The sequence below is a fragment of the Micromys minutus genome (assembly GCF_963924665.1).
Source record: "Micromys minutus genome assembly, chromosome: 1".
In the NCBI taxonomy this organism is placed as follows: Eukaryota; Metazoa; Chordata; class Mammalia; order Rodentia; family Muridae; genus Micromys; species Micromys minutus.
Genome location: NC_137969.1, coordinates 230,199,845 through 230,216,720, shown reverse-complemented (window position 1 = coordinate 230,216,720; position 16,876 = coordinate 230,199,845). Strand labels below are relative to the sequence as shown.

The window sequence follows — 16,876 nt, the reverse complement described above, 5'->3', positions numbered from 1 at the left end:
TGCCCCTGTCCTCTATCATTCCAGACCCCACTTCCCCACTGACACCCAAAATAATAATGACTCTAACAATTAATGTGGAACTTTCCAAGAGGGCAGTGAGACCTGCATCCTGAAAATAGTAGCTAGACTATCAAAGGAGCTGCTCTTTGGTGTATATCGGTGTCTCACTATAAACACTGCAAACAGCTGTCTCAGAAGTAGGGATTCCTAAGCTCCAGCAAGCATCAGAAGCACCAGAAGGGCTTGTTAAAACCAGGATGTGGGGGAAGTGAGAGGATGTCAACAAACAGGAAGGAAGACACATGTCAGGTGACATACAATCTGCTGGGCCCTAAATACTAAAGTTTCTGATTCTGATTTGAACCAAATACTAGCAAATTCCTAATGAAGCTGAGTGTGTGGGGGGAGCACAATCTGAGAACACTATTTGTAGACTGTCCTGAAGCTGTCTGTATTTTAATGTTAACTCCACTTCCCCTAGAAGAGCTGCCTAGTCAGTCATATGACTCCAACTGAACCTTCTCTTTTTAATTAGTAAAATAAAGGAAAGCCAGTGACTGGGCGAGGCAAGGGAGATGGAGAGGGCTGAGAGGTCTGAGGGGAGAAGACGGAGGGTAAAGGTCTTGGCAAGATGGAGGTTCTCAAGGACCAGCTAGACCCAGGTGATATTGCTTGACGTTAAATAGCTATGAACATTAAGGATTTTATAGGTCTAGGATCTCATATAGAAGGGCGGTTTGTGTCTAGTTGATGTAATCTTTTTGTGTAGAGGGTTTGTGGATTGAGAATTGAACATATAAACATGAATAAAAGCTATCGGGCTATAAAGTTGTATATATGTGGGATTTGGGGGTAGAGAAACACCCTGGGACAGAGGCAGAGAACAGGCGGTACAAAACCGACAGGTAAGGGAGTTGTGCAGACAAGTTGGGCCATGGTGGCTTGGACCGGGGACCAGAAGTGTGCACGACTCAGTATCAGGGTCTGGCCTGAGGAGTGAGACCCCAGGGCCGGTAAAGAGATAAACATAGTATTTTTTAATATTTACTGCAACAACTATTCTATAACCAGCCAGTGATACCAGTGGATCAGGACAGGGACTGACAGACATGGCTAGTTTATGCAGTTTGACATGTCCACTCCATTTTCATCCAGAAGCATTCTCAGGACATGCACTGCATGTAAACCGATTAGGTTATGTTCTCTGATAACAAATTGACCCAAAATTTTGGCTTTTACAATTCACTCATGAACCAGTAATAAACATTTTTTAAAAGGACTTGTAACTAGATGTGGTGGCACACTCCTTTAATCCCAGCACTCAGGAGGCAGAGGCTGGAAGATCACTGTTAGTTCCAGGTCAGCCAGAACTACACAGAAAAATTCTCTCAAACAAAAACAAAAGAGGGATGCAATGACTCCCTAAGCTAGAAGAGTCTTTGTGAGATAGCCTTAGCAGTGTGACCCCAATTCATAGCATTTCTACCCATGGAGTAGACCCTCTTCTGGTCTCTGTGGGTGACTGCACGCACGTGTATTTACCAACACTCAGACACACGGGTATATCTATAACTCAAAAATTAAAAAATAAGAGTCTTTAAACACTTTAAGATTACCTTGCCGTCCTTCATCATTGGTGAAGAGCCCTGTGTCACTGCTGCTGCACACACTGCTAGTTTCACTGGGGGAAAAAAAGACAAGAGGACTCAGCAACTCTGGTCAAAAACTATTTTCAAATATTCCAACTGCCTCTGTAAGTTCACTTCAGCCCATTAGCCAATCTGATACGAACATTTCACACAGAAGACACAAGTAAAGTTTATCCATCCTCCCCTCAAAAGGTAAGAAAAGAATGCTAAAACTCTTACATATTAAACTAGTTTCAAAACACTTAGAGCTGCTGTTATAAAAGCCATAGGGAGCCTCAAGCACTAGCTGTTCTTCTTTCTTCTTGTTCTGGTCTGACCCATGAGGACTCTGTGGGCTCTCTGTTCTGCACCACACTGCTTACCTGTGCAGTTGAGTGCAGATGCTGGCAAATGGTTTCTGCAGTTTTAAGTGGTTGAAAGAAAAAAAAACCTCAAAAATGAGTATTTTCTGACACGTAGAAACCACATAAAACTCAGACTTCAATGTACACAGGCTTTGTTGGAGGCAGCCACGTGCATTCATCATGTACCAGCCAGGGCTTCTGCACTCATCCACAAAGGTAAGCAGTTGCAACAGAGAATGCACAGCCCAGAGTCCTCGGATACTGGCTGTCTGGGTCATAGCAGAGCTCTACTCTGAGATGACTATGTTCCCACTGTTTTCATGTTAAAAAAAAACTAAGGGAGGTGTTTATCATAATGTCTGCCAACTCTTTCCATTAATTTCAAGTCACCAGCAACACTACAACATACAATGCCTCTATGATTATTTTTACACGGAATCTAGTCCCTCTTTATAGTGTAAATTAAAAGGGCAGGTTCAGAGGATCTGTTGATCATAAATGATAAAACATTTTCTGTGTCAACAAAATTCACTTCAAGAAAATATTCTTGAAAGAACTTGGACTGAACTTATCTAAGAGTTTCCTATATGGAGTTTTTAAAGACAATGATGTCATGAAATTATCTTCAGGACTCAAAAGACTCTGACCAAGAGAGGTATGTATTTTCTTAGTTTAAAAAAAAAAGTTTATAGATACTTATTCCATGCAAGTATCTTATTCTATCAATTTGGAAATGAGTGTATTACCTGATGGCATTTTCTAACCCTGTGCATTCCTGTAGTGTGATCTGTATTGTAAGTATAAGTAAAAAACTGCTAGTACACTGCTAAGAAAGAAAAAGTGGGCGTGTCATGGCAAGCCTGCACATAAAAGCTAAGAAGCAACTGCAGGAAAGTGTCCTTGCTAAAAGGCAAGTATCCCTTTCTGAGCTGGGGCAGAGGTGTCCAGTCCCACAGCCTCCTCATTTCCTGCTCAAAGATTACAACTTGTTAACAACTAGACTGATTTTATCTTATGTGTGAGGCTGTTTTTGACTGCATAAATGTGCCTGGCTGATAGCTTTTGTTTTGTTTTTTGAGACAGGGTGTTTCTACATAGCCCTGTCTGTCCTAGAACTCACTATGTAGACTAGGCTGGCCTCAAACTCACAAACACTTTCCTGCCTCTGCCTCCCTAGTGCTTGGTTAAAGGTGTACACCATCACATCCGGATGAGGCTGTTACCTTTCAATAAAAACTATTTTCTCTTAGCACCTTTGTATACCATAAGCCAAGAACTGTCAGGCTCCTGCACATTCTTTCCCACCACCAAGCCTTCAAAATATGTTTATAATTTTGTCAAGAGCCTTCTGACTAGACAAGAAGAAAAGCTCTGTTCAGACAGAGAAACTGATCCTACCTCTCTAGCATGTGTACCAACTGTCCTCTGAAGCTTCATAGGAAGACAGATAATGCAATGCCAATCTCTTAAAGAGGCAGTAGCTTGAGTGGTGTCTGCTTTCTAGCTTTGGCTCTGGAGATATCTTGTCCTCCCCATTCTCATGGGTTTATGAGATCCAAACCTACCAACAGTGCGAATACAAACCCTTTCTAGACTAGCTTTGAAATAATGGAGAGGACATTATCTTTACAAATAACTTGTACATAGCCCTCCCAATCCTCTCCAATCCTAATGAGAGAATAGACATTTCCAACAAAAAGGTGAAGAGAAGAGACCCTCTCCGCATTAGCCCAGAGCTTCACAAAAGAAGCATTTGCTCCATGTTTACCAGACACTGCTGGAATCACATCAAAACCAACAAGAACCATCTCAACAATTTAAACGATGGATTTGATACACACTTCTGGTCTAGCTAATGGGAGAGAAATATAAAGAATTAGGAGAGCACTTCCCAGACTCCTCAATCAATAAGGGATAGTGCAGGTCCGGAGTTTGACTTCATGGCACTAGAAAAATCATCCCCTTTAACAGCTAAAAAATCTCTAAAAGATTCATAGGAGGATAAAAAGAAATGTAGAGGTGATCTGAGACAAACTTGGAGGTGAGTTCTCTGATTCACGTACTTATTTGTGTATAGGTGTGTACACTTGTGTGGTGGTCAGAGGACAAGTTCTGGGAGTGGGATCTTGCCTTCCACCATGTGCATCCTAGAGATTGAACTCTGATCATCAGGTGCAGCAGCAAGCACCTTTACCTATTGAGCCATCTCACTGACCCCATACTCCTCTACAATGCTTTCTACTAAAAAAAATAAAAAGTTTCCATTTTCATTGAGCAGCATAACCACAATTTTAAATGAGACACAAAATCAGAGCTAGATTTTGGACTACCAACTGCATTATCTAATTATTACAGTATTATTGGAAAAGCTACTGAAGCACATCCAAACGAAATAACAGAAGTGTAAGGGAAGCCACCTTCGCCAGCTCCTCTAAAGACTGATCCTCCCACCAGCATTCTATTAGAATTAAAGGTGGCTGGCGCCCGCTGATCACTTACACTGAGCAAGGGACACCCTGCTCTATCACACAGCCATCCATCCAAGCCTCCACCAGAGCCTCCTTGTAATTAGAGGCTCTCTCAGTGGAGCAGATGATTGGGCACAGGATTCACATCCACATAAGCATGTATCACAGGAATGAGACCAGTGAACTGCCTGATAGTCTCACCTACTGCACCCATCTCAATCACTGCCAGCCCATCGGTATATATATTATAACCCTCCGCAGTGACTCCGCTGCTTTTGTCTCTGGATGTTGCTCTTTCTGAATTCTGAAAAGGAAGTGTATGTACTTTTGGGAGAACTAAAGATTACCACTTCAAATAAACACAAGGTCTCGGTTTTAAATCTATGGTATATTTATTCTATTGGGAGAATCAATTGTTTCATTTTACCTCATTTTCTCAATTTGAAACCCACGGTATTATATAAAGCTGAGCCAATGAAGTGAAAACCCAATCTCAGCAGAGGAACATGAGCAGTCATTCTCAACGGAGGACTCTGCATCCCACTCAGGGTCCTTTAGCAATGCCTCCCATCTTCTCAACTCTGTTCGAGATAAAAGCTGGGTCTCACCACTGAGTACATGTATGCCACCGCAGTCCTCAGAAGCCATTTTGTAATTCTGACGCATACAGTGAAGAGAGAGGCAGAAGTGCACAGCCACTTGCTATCTAGACAGCCTGACTGACAGCCACAAAGCTCCAGTGTCAGTGGGAGATCAAAGGACTAAAGTGGACAGGCAGTCAGAGAGACACCAATGACCTCCTCATCCAGGGGTACACATCTAAGTGCACACATGCATATAACACACATACACACACACACACACACACACACACACACACACACACACACACACTGATGCGTTGTCACCACAGGTTTATTGCTCTTCATATACTAACCAAAGAGTTTAAAAAGAAGTTATCTTTTTACACATAACTTTCATATATTTAAAATGAAACAGAAATGTATGTCTCCTATTACAAAAACTAAAGCTTTTTAGGTTAATTATTCAAAATAAGTAAAAATATTTAACAAAAACTTTAAAACTGTTAAGAATCCAGGAGAATAAAGGCAGAAAAATGTCACCCCTATATATGTGGCCCAGAGACTCCACTCTAAATCTGCTTTCTGCCGTGCCCCACCTCTGCAACTGCACATGAACCTGATGCCCACAGTGGAACTCAGGTGGCCCAGAGAAAGCTCTGCCTCCAATTCCAGACTAGTCCTGCAAGTCAGAATGGGCAGTTTGGGCAGAGAGCAGCCTCTCCAGGTCACATGATCATAAACAGAAAGGGACTAGACAGTTGGGTGGTTTGCTGAGTAATACAGGCTGGCACTGAGCTCAGAGAAGCCCACCGATCCTCTTAATGTGTATCTTCCTATGTGTAGCTTTAGTAGTAATTCACCTTTAGGAGGGTAAGGGTTCGTTTTTAAGAGGCCTACATATCTGAGACTTGCTTAAAATCTTTTTTTTAATGTATATGGGTGTTTTTCTTATATGTAGTCTGTGTTCTGTGTGTAATTAGTGCTTACAGAGGCCAGAAGCAGGTGTCAGAAGCCACCATGTGAGTGCTGGGAACCAAATTTAGGTCTCTGGAAGTGAAGCCAGTGCTCTTAACCACTGAGTCATCTCTCCAGCCGCCATTTCTGAGACTTTCTGCTACCATTCCACATAAAACTTACCTTTTCTATGTGTGAAATTCAAAATGAGAGACAATGCTTTTCTCCTCAAAATAATACCAGCAAACACAGAAAATTCTTCCCAGAGGATGAAGGTCATGGTATGTTCTTTTTTTTAAAATCTACCTTCATAGCTGTTTCCCCAGACTGCCAATGTAGAATATAAAAACATGCCAGAACACGTATGAAGAGAGGACTGCTTTCATTACTTCTCCCTTTTAAACATTAGGGTTCATTTCTTTTATTTTTTTTAAGATTTATTTATCTATTTATTTAATATGAGTACACTGTAGCTGTCTTCAGACACACCAGAAGAGGGCATCAGATTCCATTACAGATGGACCTGAGTCACCACGTGGTTGCTGGGAATTGAACTTAGAAAGAACACCCAGTGCTCTTAACTGCTGAGCCATCTCTCCAGCCCAAGTTTAATTTCTTAATTGAGGAACCCCCCAGCACCCCTCCACAACCAGCTGTATCTCCTAACTCCTTCTTTTCCAGAACCTTCACATCTCCTTTGGGAGAATGCTCACAGACAGAGCCTCTAATCCCTTATCCCTCACATCTGGTGTCCTCTCTCACCAACATCTCTTCCATCTGTGTTCTATAAAGACTTTGAAGTTCTCCATATCATCAACGCAGTTTTCTGTCCTTTGTTTTGTAATTATAATTACACTTTAAATTTCCTTATAGTTCTCCTATGAAATACTGGCTGTCTGAATAGCTGCTTTCCAATTCCGGTTCCTAGTTCAGAATGTCGTTTGTTTCCTGATCTGCTCCTCCTTGAACTTTGAGAAGAATGTTCACCTCCCCTCCCGCCCCCTTACTCCACAAAATGTGTCCAAAACCCTCTATTTTAGCGAACATGTCCCAAATTACTGCAATATTTCTCTTTCATAATAAATGAAACTGAGCAGAATTGAATTCAGTTCTCCTGACTTTATGTTCTAGTGTTTTCGTCATATCACTGTGCACAATGTCATTATGGTGAGGACACCTGCACACCACACACCTTGCTCTTATTAACTCTTCCTCTGACCTTCTCTTCCCACGCTGGCCCCTGCCTCTTCCTCTTCCCAAATGGCCACCCCACTGCTTTATCGTATATATATTTTTAATGTCTAGATTCCATAAAAGAAAGAACACATGTGATGTTTGTCTTTCTGAGCCTGGCTAGCTTCATTTAGCATAATCTCCAGTACCAGCCATTTTCCTGAAAATAATGTAAATTCATTTTTAATAGCTACATAGTACTCCATACTTTATGTCTGCAGTATTTTCTTTCTCGGCCAGACTGAGTTCATAACTTGATGACTGTAAATAGTATCACAACAAACATGGGCATGCAAGTATCTTCTCTGCCTGCGTTGGCAGGAACTCTAACAGGTACCTCACTGGGAATGACACAGCTGAATCGATAGTTGTCTTAGGAGTCTCCGGGCTAAATTCCATTGCAACCACACCGTTTTACATTCCAACACTGTGTAAGTGCCCCCAGCCCACTCTTGCCAGCATTTTGACTGGGGTGAAACTGAATGAATGTCAGTGTACTTTTGATTGCTTTGCCTGACAGCTAAGGATAATGAACATTTTTTCACCTTTTTATTGGGATTTTGTACTACTTTTGAGAACTGTCTGTTCACATACTGTGCCCATTTCCCAATGGGTTATTTATTTTGGTGCTTAACGTTCTGAGTTCTTTGTAGACTCTGGATATTAATCAGATAAATAGCTGGCACATTTCTTCCCATCCTAGATGCTCTCTTTATTCTGGTAATTATTTCCTTTGCTGTGTAGCAGCTTTTTTATCTTATGCAAGTCTTAAGGTTATCTCCAGTTCTCCAAAGGCCATGGGTTCCTATTTGTCCACAGATACTTATATGGCCTCAGACCCATTACCCTGTGCCAGACCCACACCTGACCAATGGGCATGAGGCGAGAAAGCTTTGAAGAACCCCCGGAGCTCCTGGAGGTTTCAACTCACACAGGTCTACTAGATCATCTCCCTACTTCCATCCCACCCCACCCTAGACATCTGTAACAAACTGAGGTATATGAAACACTACAGTCTCTAGAATGTACTACAAAGTGGGATTTCTCTTTTCTTTTCCAGCCATGCAGTACTAAACTGTCCGCTTGGAGGCCCAACTTCCCAGGACTCAATACCCTGTGGCTGCCTCCAAAACACACAGAGAACCAGACTTCCCCATCCAAGTATACTCCAAACAGAAAACTCAGTTATAAGTTGAAAGTTACGGAAGAAGCAACATTCCACCTGGAAAGTTCAAGTGATGCTTGCATTTCTGAAGCTGGGACTGCCTGGGGAGAAGGCACACTGGGTCTTGCCCATTTGGGACAGACGGACACATTACATTCTGCAGTGCACAGCCTACGGCAGAGGAAGCAGCATTCCCGAAAGTTATTAGACAGGCCAGCTCTCAAGTCCTGATGATGTGAGGGCACAAATGCTTCTCTTTCCTGGTGCCTTAAGCTTTTATTACATTTGTTTGACTGGCTGACTGCACCTGGGTAGTTGAGAGGACAGTCTGTAGGGACTGGTTTCCTCCTTCCACCTCACGGGTCCTAGAGACCGAATCACATCTGCCAGGTTTGATGCCAAGCAGCTTCGCCCACTGAGGCATCTTTTTGGCCCAAATGTTTAACTTTTTGTAAGTATTCTAGCAGGTAGCGGAAACTGTTTCTTAGATGCTTTTTAAGATATGAGTTCACAGAAGCAGGTAGACTAAGAAGCACAATCTTCGGGGCTGGAGAGATGGTTCAGGGGTTAAGAGCACTGATGCTCTTCCAGAGGTCCTGAGTTCAATTCCCAGCAACCACATGGTCGTTCATAACCATCTGTAATGGGATCCAACACCCTCTTCTGGTGTGTCTGAAGACAGCAACAGTGTACATATATAAGAAATCTTTTTTAAAAAAAAGCACAATCTTCTATGTCAGGGTCCTCAGAAATGTTCCAGTTTATGTTCTTTAGAATGCTATTTACCATTTGGCTCTGAACTTCATAGCAAAGTTCTTTCCGGGAAGGAGAACCTAAGGGACAGACCTACAGTCATCTCACAGGTACCTTCAGAGGTGTTTCTAAGACTCACCAGCAGAACCAGACTAAGCTGTAGAAGCAGTCTCCTCTAGCCTTCTAATACCTTTCGGGGAACGCTGCCAACTGCAGAAAAGGTAAGCATGCTCTTGGTCGGCACCTGATTACAGACAAGCAGAACATCCCAACACTACAGATATTCTTTCCACTGCCCCAGTAACCCCTGATTAATGACCTCCACTTGCAAAGGAGACTACTTACCTTAACCATGAAATAATGAAGGCTATTGATCCAACAAGCTACTGCTATAGAGTGTTATTGATCACCCAATCTTTGGTTAAAATGGTGCTCATTTAGCAATTTCACTGTCACAAACACCTGGAGCAAAGCACACTCGTAATTAAAGAGTTTGGGGCAGTTAAAGTGAGAGGTGATGGACAGAGATCTCAGCTTTCTCCCATTTATTCTTGCTTCTGAGCTATTGTTTGTGTCAGAAGGGATATTGATTTTCTATAAAAATAAGAAAACAAGAGGCACCAAGGGGCTGCAGAAGGTCAGCTTGGGCTGGGGAAGGAGGGGGAAGGCCTAGCACTCCATCTCTGTCACTTGCCTTCCAGGACAAGGGAATATTTTCTTTCCTGTGAGACTGGCCTCTAATACATCACCTGAGGAAGGCTCCTGATGTGACTTTTGGGCTACCACCCAACCAATGTGCTCATAAAAGAACTGAACTATATTCAAGAGGAACATCGTGCTGCTGAAGAATCACCTGACGGATAGGTGACTCTCAGGAAATCTGAATGAGGAATGGCAGGAACTAACTTTACAGGACTTGTTAAATCTCAGAGCATTCACTCCCATAGACACACAGAAGACACGACAGCCTGGATCTTTATGCAGCATAAATGATGATACTATGTTGTACCCATTTCTAGATCCTCACTATTCTTGACTAGAACACAACTGAATAAAGAACACAGAGAGAAAAGCAGAAAGCAATGGTGGTAGGGCTTAAAGCTGTTGGCAATTTTCAGTTGTTAGTAATAAGTGAATTTAAGTAAACTAGAAATAAAGCCAAATTAAGATATATATTCCCAATTGCAAAATATGTAACATGTTTTTTAAAAGAGCTATCCATAGACTAGGCTAAGATTAATGATCAACTTCTTATGTCAGTAATTTTACAAGGTAGATCAAGATTAGTAATCTTACAAGTCTGTTAGTAAGAGCCCTCAACATGATGGACAGAAAGTAAAATCCAGCACTTTGATCTCTATGTGCCTGAACCATGGCATTTCCAAGCAGCTCCATTAAAGAAAAACCACTCAAGGACTCTTGAAAGTGCTTCTTTTAAAACAGGAGGTAGGGACATTTTGATATAGCCAATTCACCAAATATTTTTATATTTGTAATATACAAATCAACTATTTTCTATTTGCAGTCTAGTGTTAGCCCTGTTTATAACAATAAGCTTAATACCTGGGGGCAGGGCTGGGGTGAGGTACAGTGTCAGACTACCTGCCCAGCAAGTGCAAAGCTATGAGTTCAATCTCCAGCATCAAACCAAAACAAAGGCCAGGGCACACGTCTGTTAATTCCAGCATTTAGAAAGCTGAGGCAGGAGGATTGCAAGTTGAAGGTCATCCTTAGTTAAAGACCCTATTCCAAATAATGATATAGTAATGAGTAGAAAAAAAATAAAAATAAGTAATAATTAAGAGCTGCTTGAAAATTATAAGATTTTATTCCCCTTCACTGTTGAGCAAAGTCTGGACATACTCTGATGAAAACGAGTAAGAAGCACCGTCTCTACACAGAACGTATTTAGGGGGAAAAATACAAAAGCATTTCCTTTTGTAACTACCCATAAATGGAGACAAAGTCAAAGAGTGACTTAACATTCCCTTAAAAATCAGATCCTACTTATTCTTTTAAAAACAGGGTCTCATATAGCCAAGGCTGGTCTCAAACTCATTATGTAGCTGAGACTGATCTTTAACTCTTGATCTCCCTGCTTCCACGTGAGGTATCCTTTTAGAATGTCTTCTTCCCAGCCATGGTTCACACAGAACCAATGTCACACTAGCACTTCACCCACTGTTTCTTCACAGTGACAAGGACTTTGACATCCTATCACTGCAAGGCTCTGAAGTCCTGGCAGGAAAGGGAGCCCACAAGGGAGAACCAGGTCTCCTCAATGTGAAAACAAGAATTTCACAAGCACTCCTGTTGCCTTTAGGGTCTCTAGACTTTCGAGTGACCAGAACTCAGAGCTTGACAGCCTGGGTGCAAAGGGACAGCACAACTGGAAAACACACACACACACACACACACACACACACACACACACACACGGTAACTTCAGTTTAACAAGAAACTCTGAATAAGAAAAAGACACAAGTAGCATTCCAAAGGGCTAATTTAATTCTCCATTCTCAACTATAAGAATCTAAGATGTATATGCTTAATCTTAAAGTCAACTTGAATTTCTCAATAGGTTTATTATAAAGAACAACAAGCTAGTTAAGGCAATTCTTATTTAATTAAAAATAGTATGATTATGGAGGAAGAGAGTCTAAATAATCTAAAAGCTACATATAAATTAGATAAATAGACTTTTAAAAAAAATCAAATCTAGAAGAGTCAATTGTAAGCCTATCTCAACACAGCTGAGCATGCTGGCAAAATATACAGTTAGTAAAAAGTTTTAAAGTTAACAAACATACAGAAAAGAGGAGGCCTGGAGAGATGGCTCAGTGGTTAAAAGCACTGACTGCTCTTCCAGAGGTCCTGAGTTCAATTCCCAGCAACCACATATATGGTGGCTCACAACCATCTATAATGGGATCCTGTGTGTCTGAAAACAGCAACAGTGTACTCACATACATAAAATAAATAAATCTTTAAAAAGAAGAAGAAGAAGAAGAGGAGGAGGAGGAAGCACACAAACCTACAACAGCTTCACCTCAGCTTACCTAAGCTTCAAGTCTTTGGGGTGCAAACCTTAAAAGAATGAGGTCCTAAGAAAAGTTACTTGTTCTATGGCTGCAAAACAGAGCAGGCAGCAAAACCCACAAAACATGAGCCTGGAAATCAGATTTGATTCTCAGTGTGGCCACTAGATGACCCTCCCAAATTAGCCAAACTCTAAACCTAGTTTTCGCTCCTAAAAAATTAAATAATGAGGTTCTACCATACAGTAGCACTGTAAGCACTAAATAAAAATACCCAGCAGGCAGTTCAGTGCCTACCAGAGTTCTTAAGAAATCTGCAATCCTCAACCCACCTAAAGGCCACCTTTGGCAGTATCTGAGTGGATACAAGGAAACAGGGTAGCAACATGGCAGAGCTGTTAAACATCCTAGTGTGCCACAAGGTACTTCCCAGCCGCAAAAGGCATCTTCACTGAGAGGTTATGTATTAAATATCAAGCTACCAAGGATCCACGTTTTCAGGAGATCTGACACGGAGAAGTGAGTTACCAAAATTACACTGACATTTTAAACATGCAACCATCAGAATACTTGATCCCATGTGATACAAGGTTAAAGGGACTCACTGTCACTTTCAAACCCCACTCTACATGCATACAACTTAAATGTCTGCCATAGACACTCAAGGACTGGTAAGATGGCTTGGTGAGGAGGTGAAGGCACCTGTTGCCAAGCCTGATGATCTGAGTTTGATCACACACACATTTATTTGTGTGTGAATAAAAGAGACTCAAGAAGCCGAGGAGCTGGCTCAGTGGGTAAAGCGCTTACTGAGCAAGCAAGAGGACTTGAGTTTGGAGCCCCAGCACCCAAGTGAAGGCCAGGCACAGCGTGCACCTCTGTAATCTTACTGTCGAGCTGAGACAGGTGGATTCCCAGTGCTTGCTGGTCACCTAGTTAAACCAATTGGTGAGCTCTGGGTTTAGTGACAAACTAGTCCCCAAAATAAGGTGACAAGTGATAAAGGAAGACACATGCCTTCCTCCTTGGGCCTCCACATGCACCTGCACACACTTACACACACAAAAAGGAAATGCACTCGATATAGCCAAAGTAATAAGTAGCAGAGAACAGAATTAGAGCCCCAAAGTCTACAAAGCCACGGTTCTTAAAGAGCAAACATAGCTCGAGTTCATTTACAAACTGCCTAGTCCTGGCACCTGCATGGTTTCTCTGTCATAACTGTCAACGCCAGCCCTTGCTGATGCCTGGGTTCTAAATACCAGTATCTTTGTATGAACCGAGTGGTAGAAAGAACAGCAGATGATTTTTAAAACAAATTCTTGGTTATGCATTTGAGGTACATGTTTGAAATTATTTTTAGGATCAAATTATTTCTGTTACACACAACCTTCCTGACATAGCAAAAAAGATTCACGAAGGAGGCTTTGCAAAGCAGAGATCAATTACTATCTGACTAAAAGAGGGCTGCAAAGGCAGTTCTAGTAGGGCTAGTTGAAAAGAGTGGAACTTATTCAGAGGTTGCGGGTTTTCACTTTGTGGACATTAGCCATGGAAACCCTCACTTTAAGGAGGGAGAGCTCACCATTCAGACATGTTCTCGTCAGAGCCGTGTTTCTGTTCCTCTGCTTCGCACTCCATCCTCTCTTTCCTTCCTGTTTTGCTTAGGAAAGTCCGATTTTCTGCTGATTCACACAGCCCGTGGCCAGATGAGGTCCAGGGAGTATTCTCCTTCCAGCGGGATAAACGCTGCTTCTTGGCAGACTTGAACCTGCAGCCTCTCTCATAGCTCCAATCTGACACTTTCAGCTTCTGCTGAAGGCTGGCAGCCACCTCGGATGTCACTCTCTTCACCTTCCGCCGGCGCCTGAGTGGTCGACAAGGTGCATTTTCTGTAAAGGAGTCAGATTCGTGCCAAGAATGCTGCTTACCCCTAATGGCGGCGCTGAGAGCTGGGAGCCGTTTGGCCACCACTGTGTCATCAGAGTCACTGAAGTTGGTAAGTGGAGCCACTTCCCGACAGTCCTTGGTGGCCTCGTCCAGACTTGACTCAGAGGCCTCACTGAAGCAGCAGGCGTGCTCTGGTAGATGAGTAAAGTCAGAGCGGCGCTTCCGGCCCCTGCGCTTCCGAAGCTGCCGCCTCTGTTGTCTGGGGCTCAGGGCCATCTCCTCCCACAGTTCACCGAGCTTATTCTGCTCAGATGTCTGCTCCAAGGCTGAGGCTAAGTCATGCACCAGCTCATCCATGAGGCCACATCTGCCAAATAAAAGAAGAAATGCTTGCAAAGACCTGCTGTTTTTCCAGTAATTTTATAAAGCACATAATGACATCGTGGCTCCCTGCCTGGCTACAGAAAATAGACTTTCATAGCTTACGTTTCTACCATCCATGCACCACAAAAACAGGTTTCCGTTGTGAAGTACTGGAGATGAACATATCCAGGAGCTCGACAGGTGACAACCGTGATATTAGCAAGAATGAACAAACCGAGCTTTTCCCTTTCTCCAATTAAATGCACCTCTTGGTTGCCTAATCATGAGTAAGTGTCTCACTGGAAAAGTAAAGCAAACCACACGTCATCACTGTGGTAGAGCCAAGGGAGCACCTGAAACGATCCAGCCATGATGGAGGGCCACAGTGTGGTCTGGGATACCTGCTAAAAAGCTTTCGGTGGGGAGAAAAGAGCTGAGAAAGAACCTGAGGAAGACTTCACAATGTTCATAATCCCAGAACATGTGGTGACCCAAGTAGGTACCCAGGATGGGAAAAAAAGAAAGCCCACATCTGGTACTACCATGGTACCAACTGCCACCTGAAAGTTCCTAGAAGCAGACTGCTGTAGAGTCTGTCGCTGACTTGGTGTTGCTATTATTGGTAGCATCAGCAGCATTGTACCATAGGACTTCTTGGACTCCTTATCCTGGTCACCCCAATTATGTGCTTTAGTACCAATCACACAAAAGCAAGGACATAAATGAAACCAAAATGGAGGTAAAATCTTTAAGAAGCAACCTTTCAAGGCATGCGTAGTAGAGACAATCCTCAAATGTTTGTTTTTCAAAAGAAACGTCTAATACCATCTGCACAACACCTAAATTTTGTATGCTAAATTAGCACTTTCTCTCCAGCTCTTGGTAAGCCCAAAATACATCTTGCCCATAATTGGAGCTTAAAGCTAAACTCAGCCCATATTTCTCTTCATGCAATTTACATTTTGCAAGGGGCTTTCTAAAAATTAATTCTCACAGAGTCCCTATGTCAACAAATTCAAAAGCAGGAAAAGTCTTCTGGCTTATGTGTCACACTTGTGAGAGCAATGGGGCCACCTAGCTCCAAAACCACCACTTAAACTTCCTCAAAGTGTCAAAAGCCTTACACATAAAAAGATCATTTCCCTTTATCAATCAGTAGTAGTTTAAAATGCCAGGGCTGCGGTTTGGAAGACAACTGTCCCTAAGCCCAAAGCTGATAAACAAGTGGGAACAATACGTCTAAGTCTCTAATAAAGAAGTACAGCTTTGAAACTCAGGCAGAACTGTGTAAACTTTAACGGGGGACAAGTGTCCTAAACAACATGTCATCAAAAGCTGCCACAGAATTCTCCTGCGTCTCAAAGGGGACAGACAGAGAACCCTGGTACACCCACACCTCCAGTCTTTCTCAGGAGCACACCCTTGAGACCTTGGTCTGAGGCACAGGACGCTGGTGGGCCACAAAGCAGCGAGCCACTCTCTGGGTCAAAGTGACAAGACGTGGGGAAGACAGGAGTCTCATTTGGATTCACCCGAGACTGAGGGTCAGCTGTCTAGGGCAGAAACTGACTGGACTCCCTCTGTGATGCTGGGGAGAGGGATATCACAGCACCACCATAGATATGAAAAAAGCCATGTTTTGGAGGACTCTCCACCATGCCCAGCCCGTCCTCGTGGGGCTAGGAAGACCCTGGCTAGGAAAACCAAGCCTGAGCTCTCGCTGTCGCCCACCGAAGACACAGTCAGAGTGGAGGGCACTGTCGCCGTACAGGCGGCCCGACCCTCATAGCCCAGGCTGGGAAGATGCGCCTAGGGCAGCCAGGCCCCGCCACCCTCCGTCACTCGCCGCAGCCCTGCGGTGCCCTCGATCGCCCTGACGCAACCCGGAACCCTGATCCCGCCCGGCACTGGCCCCAGCCTCGCCGCCATCCTTTCCCTCACCGGCTGCCGCAGTCGCTTGCACCCGGCGCCGCCTTCGGGGCCGTAGCTCCCAGCCTGGGTTTCCCTCTCTGACCTCATTTCCGGTCTGGGCCTAAGAGGTGGGGCTGAAATGGTAAGGGAGGGACGGGCTACAAGAAAAGACAGGCGCCCGCCCTGCACTTCCGCCCTACGGTGCGCCCACTTCCGCTCCACGGTGGGCGGGGCTACTGGGAAACTAGGAAGTTGTGCCTGGAGGCAAATCTGGACAGAATGGGCTAGTACGGGGTGAGAAGACCCTTAGGCCTGAGTGAGACAGGACCTCTCCCTTAGGGTGCTGATGTAAAGTGGGTCATCTACCTTCACATTAAGTTACTCATGACATTAAAAGTATACCTGGCTTGGGCAAAAAGCAAGTCATATATATTATAACTCAAAGCATTAAAGAAATATTAATTCCATATTGAGTGGTTATTGACATTCCATATTTAGTAAGTGGAAAAGAGATACATTTCCCA

At 43.3% G+C, this 16,876-nt stretch overlaps 1 protein-coding gene across 2 annotated transcripts in view; it reads right to left on the bottom strand.

Annotated features, from left to right (window-relative positions):
* The window catches only part of GPATCH2L (G-patch domain containing 2 like), a 48,215-nt gene extending 31,774 nt beyond the window's left edge, over positions 1–16,441 (bottom strand). For both annotated transcript variants that reach the window (XR_013974976.1, XM_080914639.1), the window contains exons 1-3: positions 16,383–16,441; positions 13,774–14,445; positions 1,617–1,681 (exon numbers count right to left, since the gene is read on the bottom strand). Coding sequence is in view for 1 of the 2 variants with exons in the window: in XM_080914639.1 (XP_080770765.1) it covers positions 1,617–1,681; positions 13,774–14,435 (727 nt within the window). In the remaining variant the exon portion in view is untranslated. The remainder of the gene's footprint in view (positions 1–1,616; positions 1,682–13,773; positions 14,446–16,382) is intronic.
* Positions 16,442–16,876: the final 435 nt, after the last annotated feature.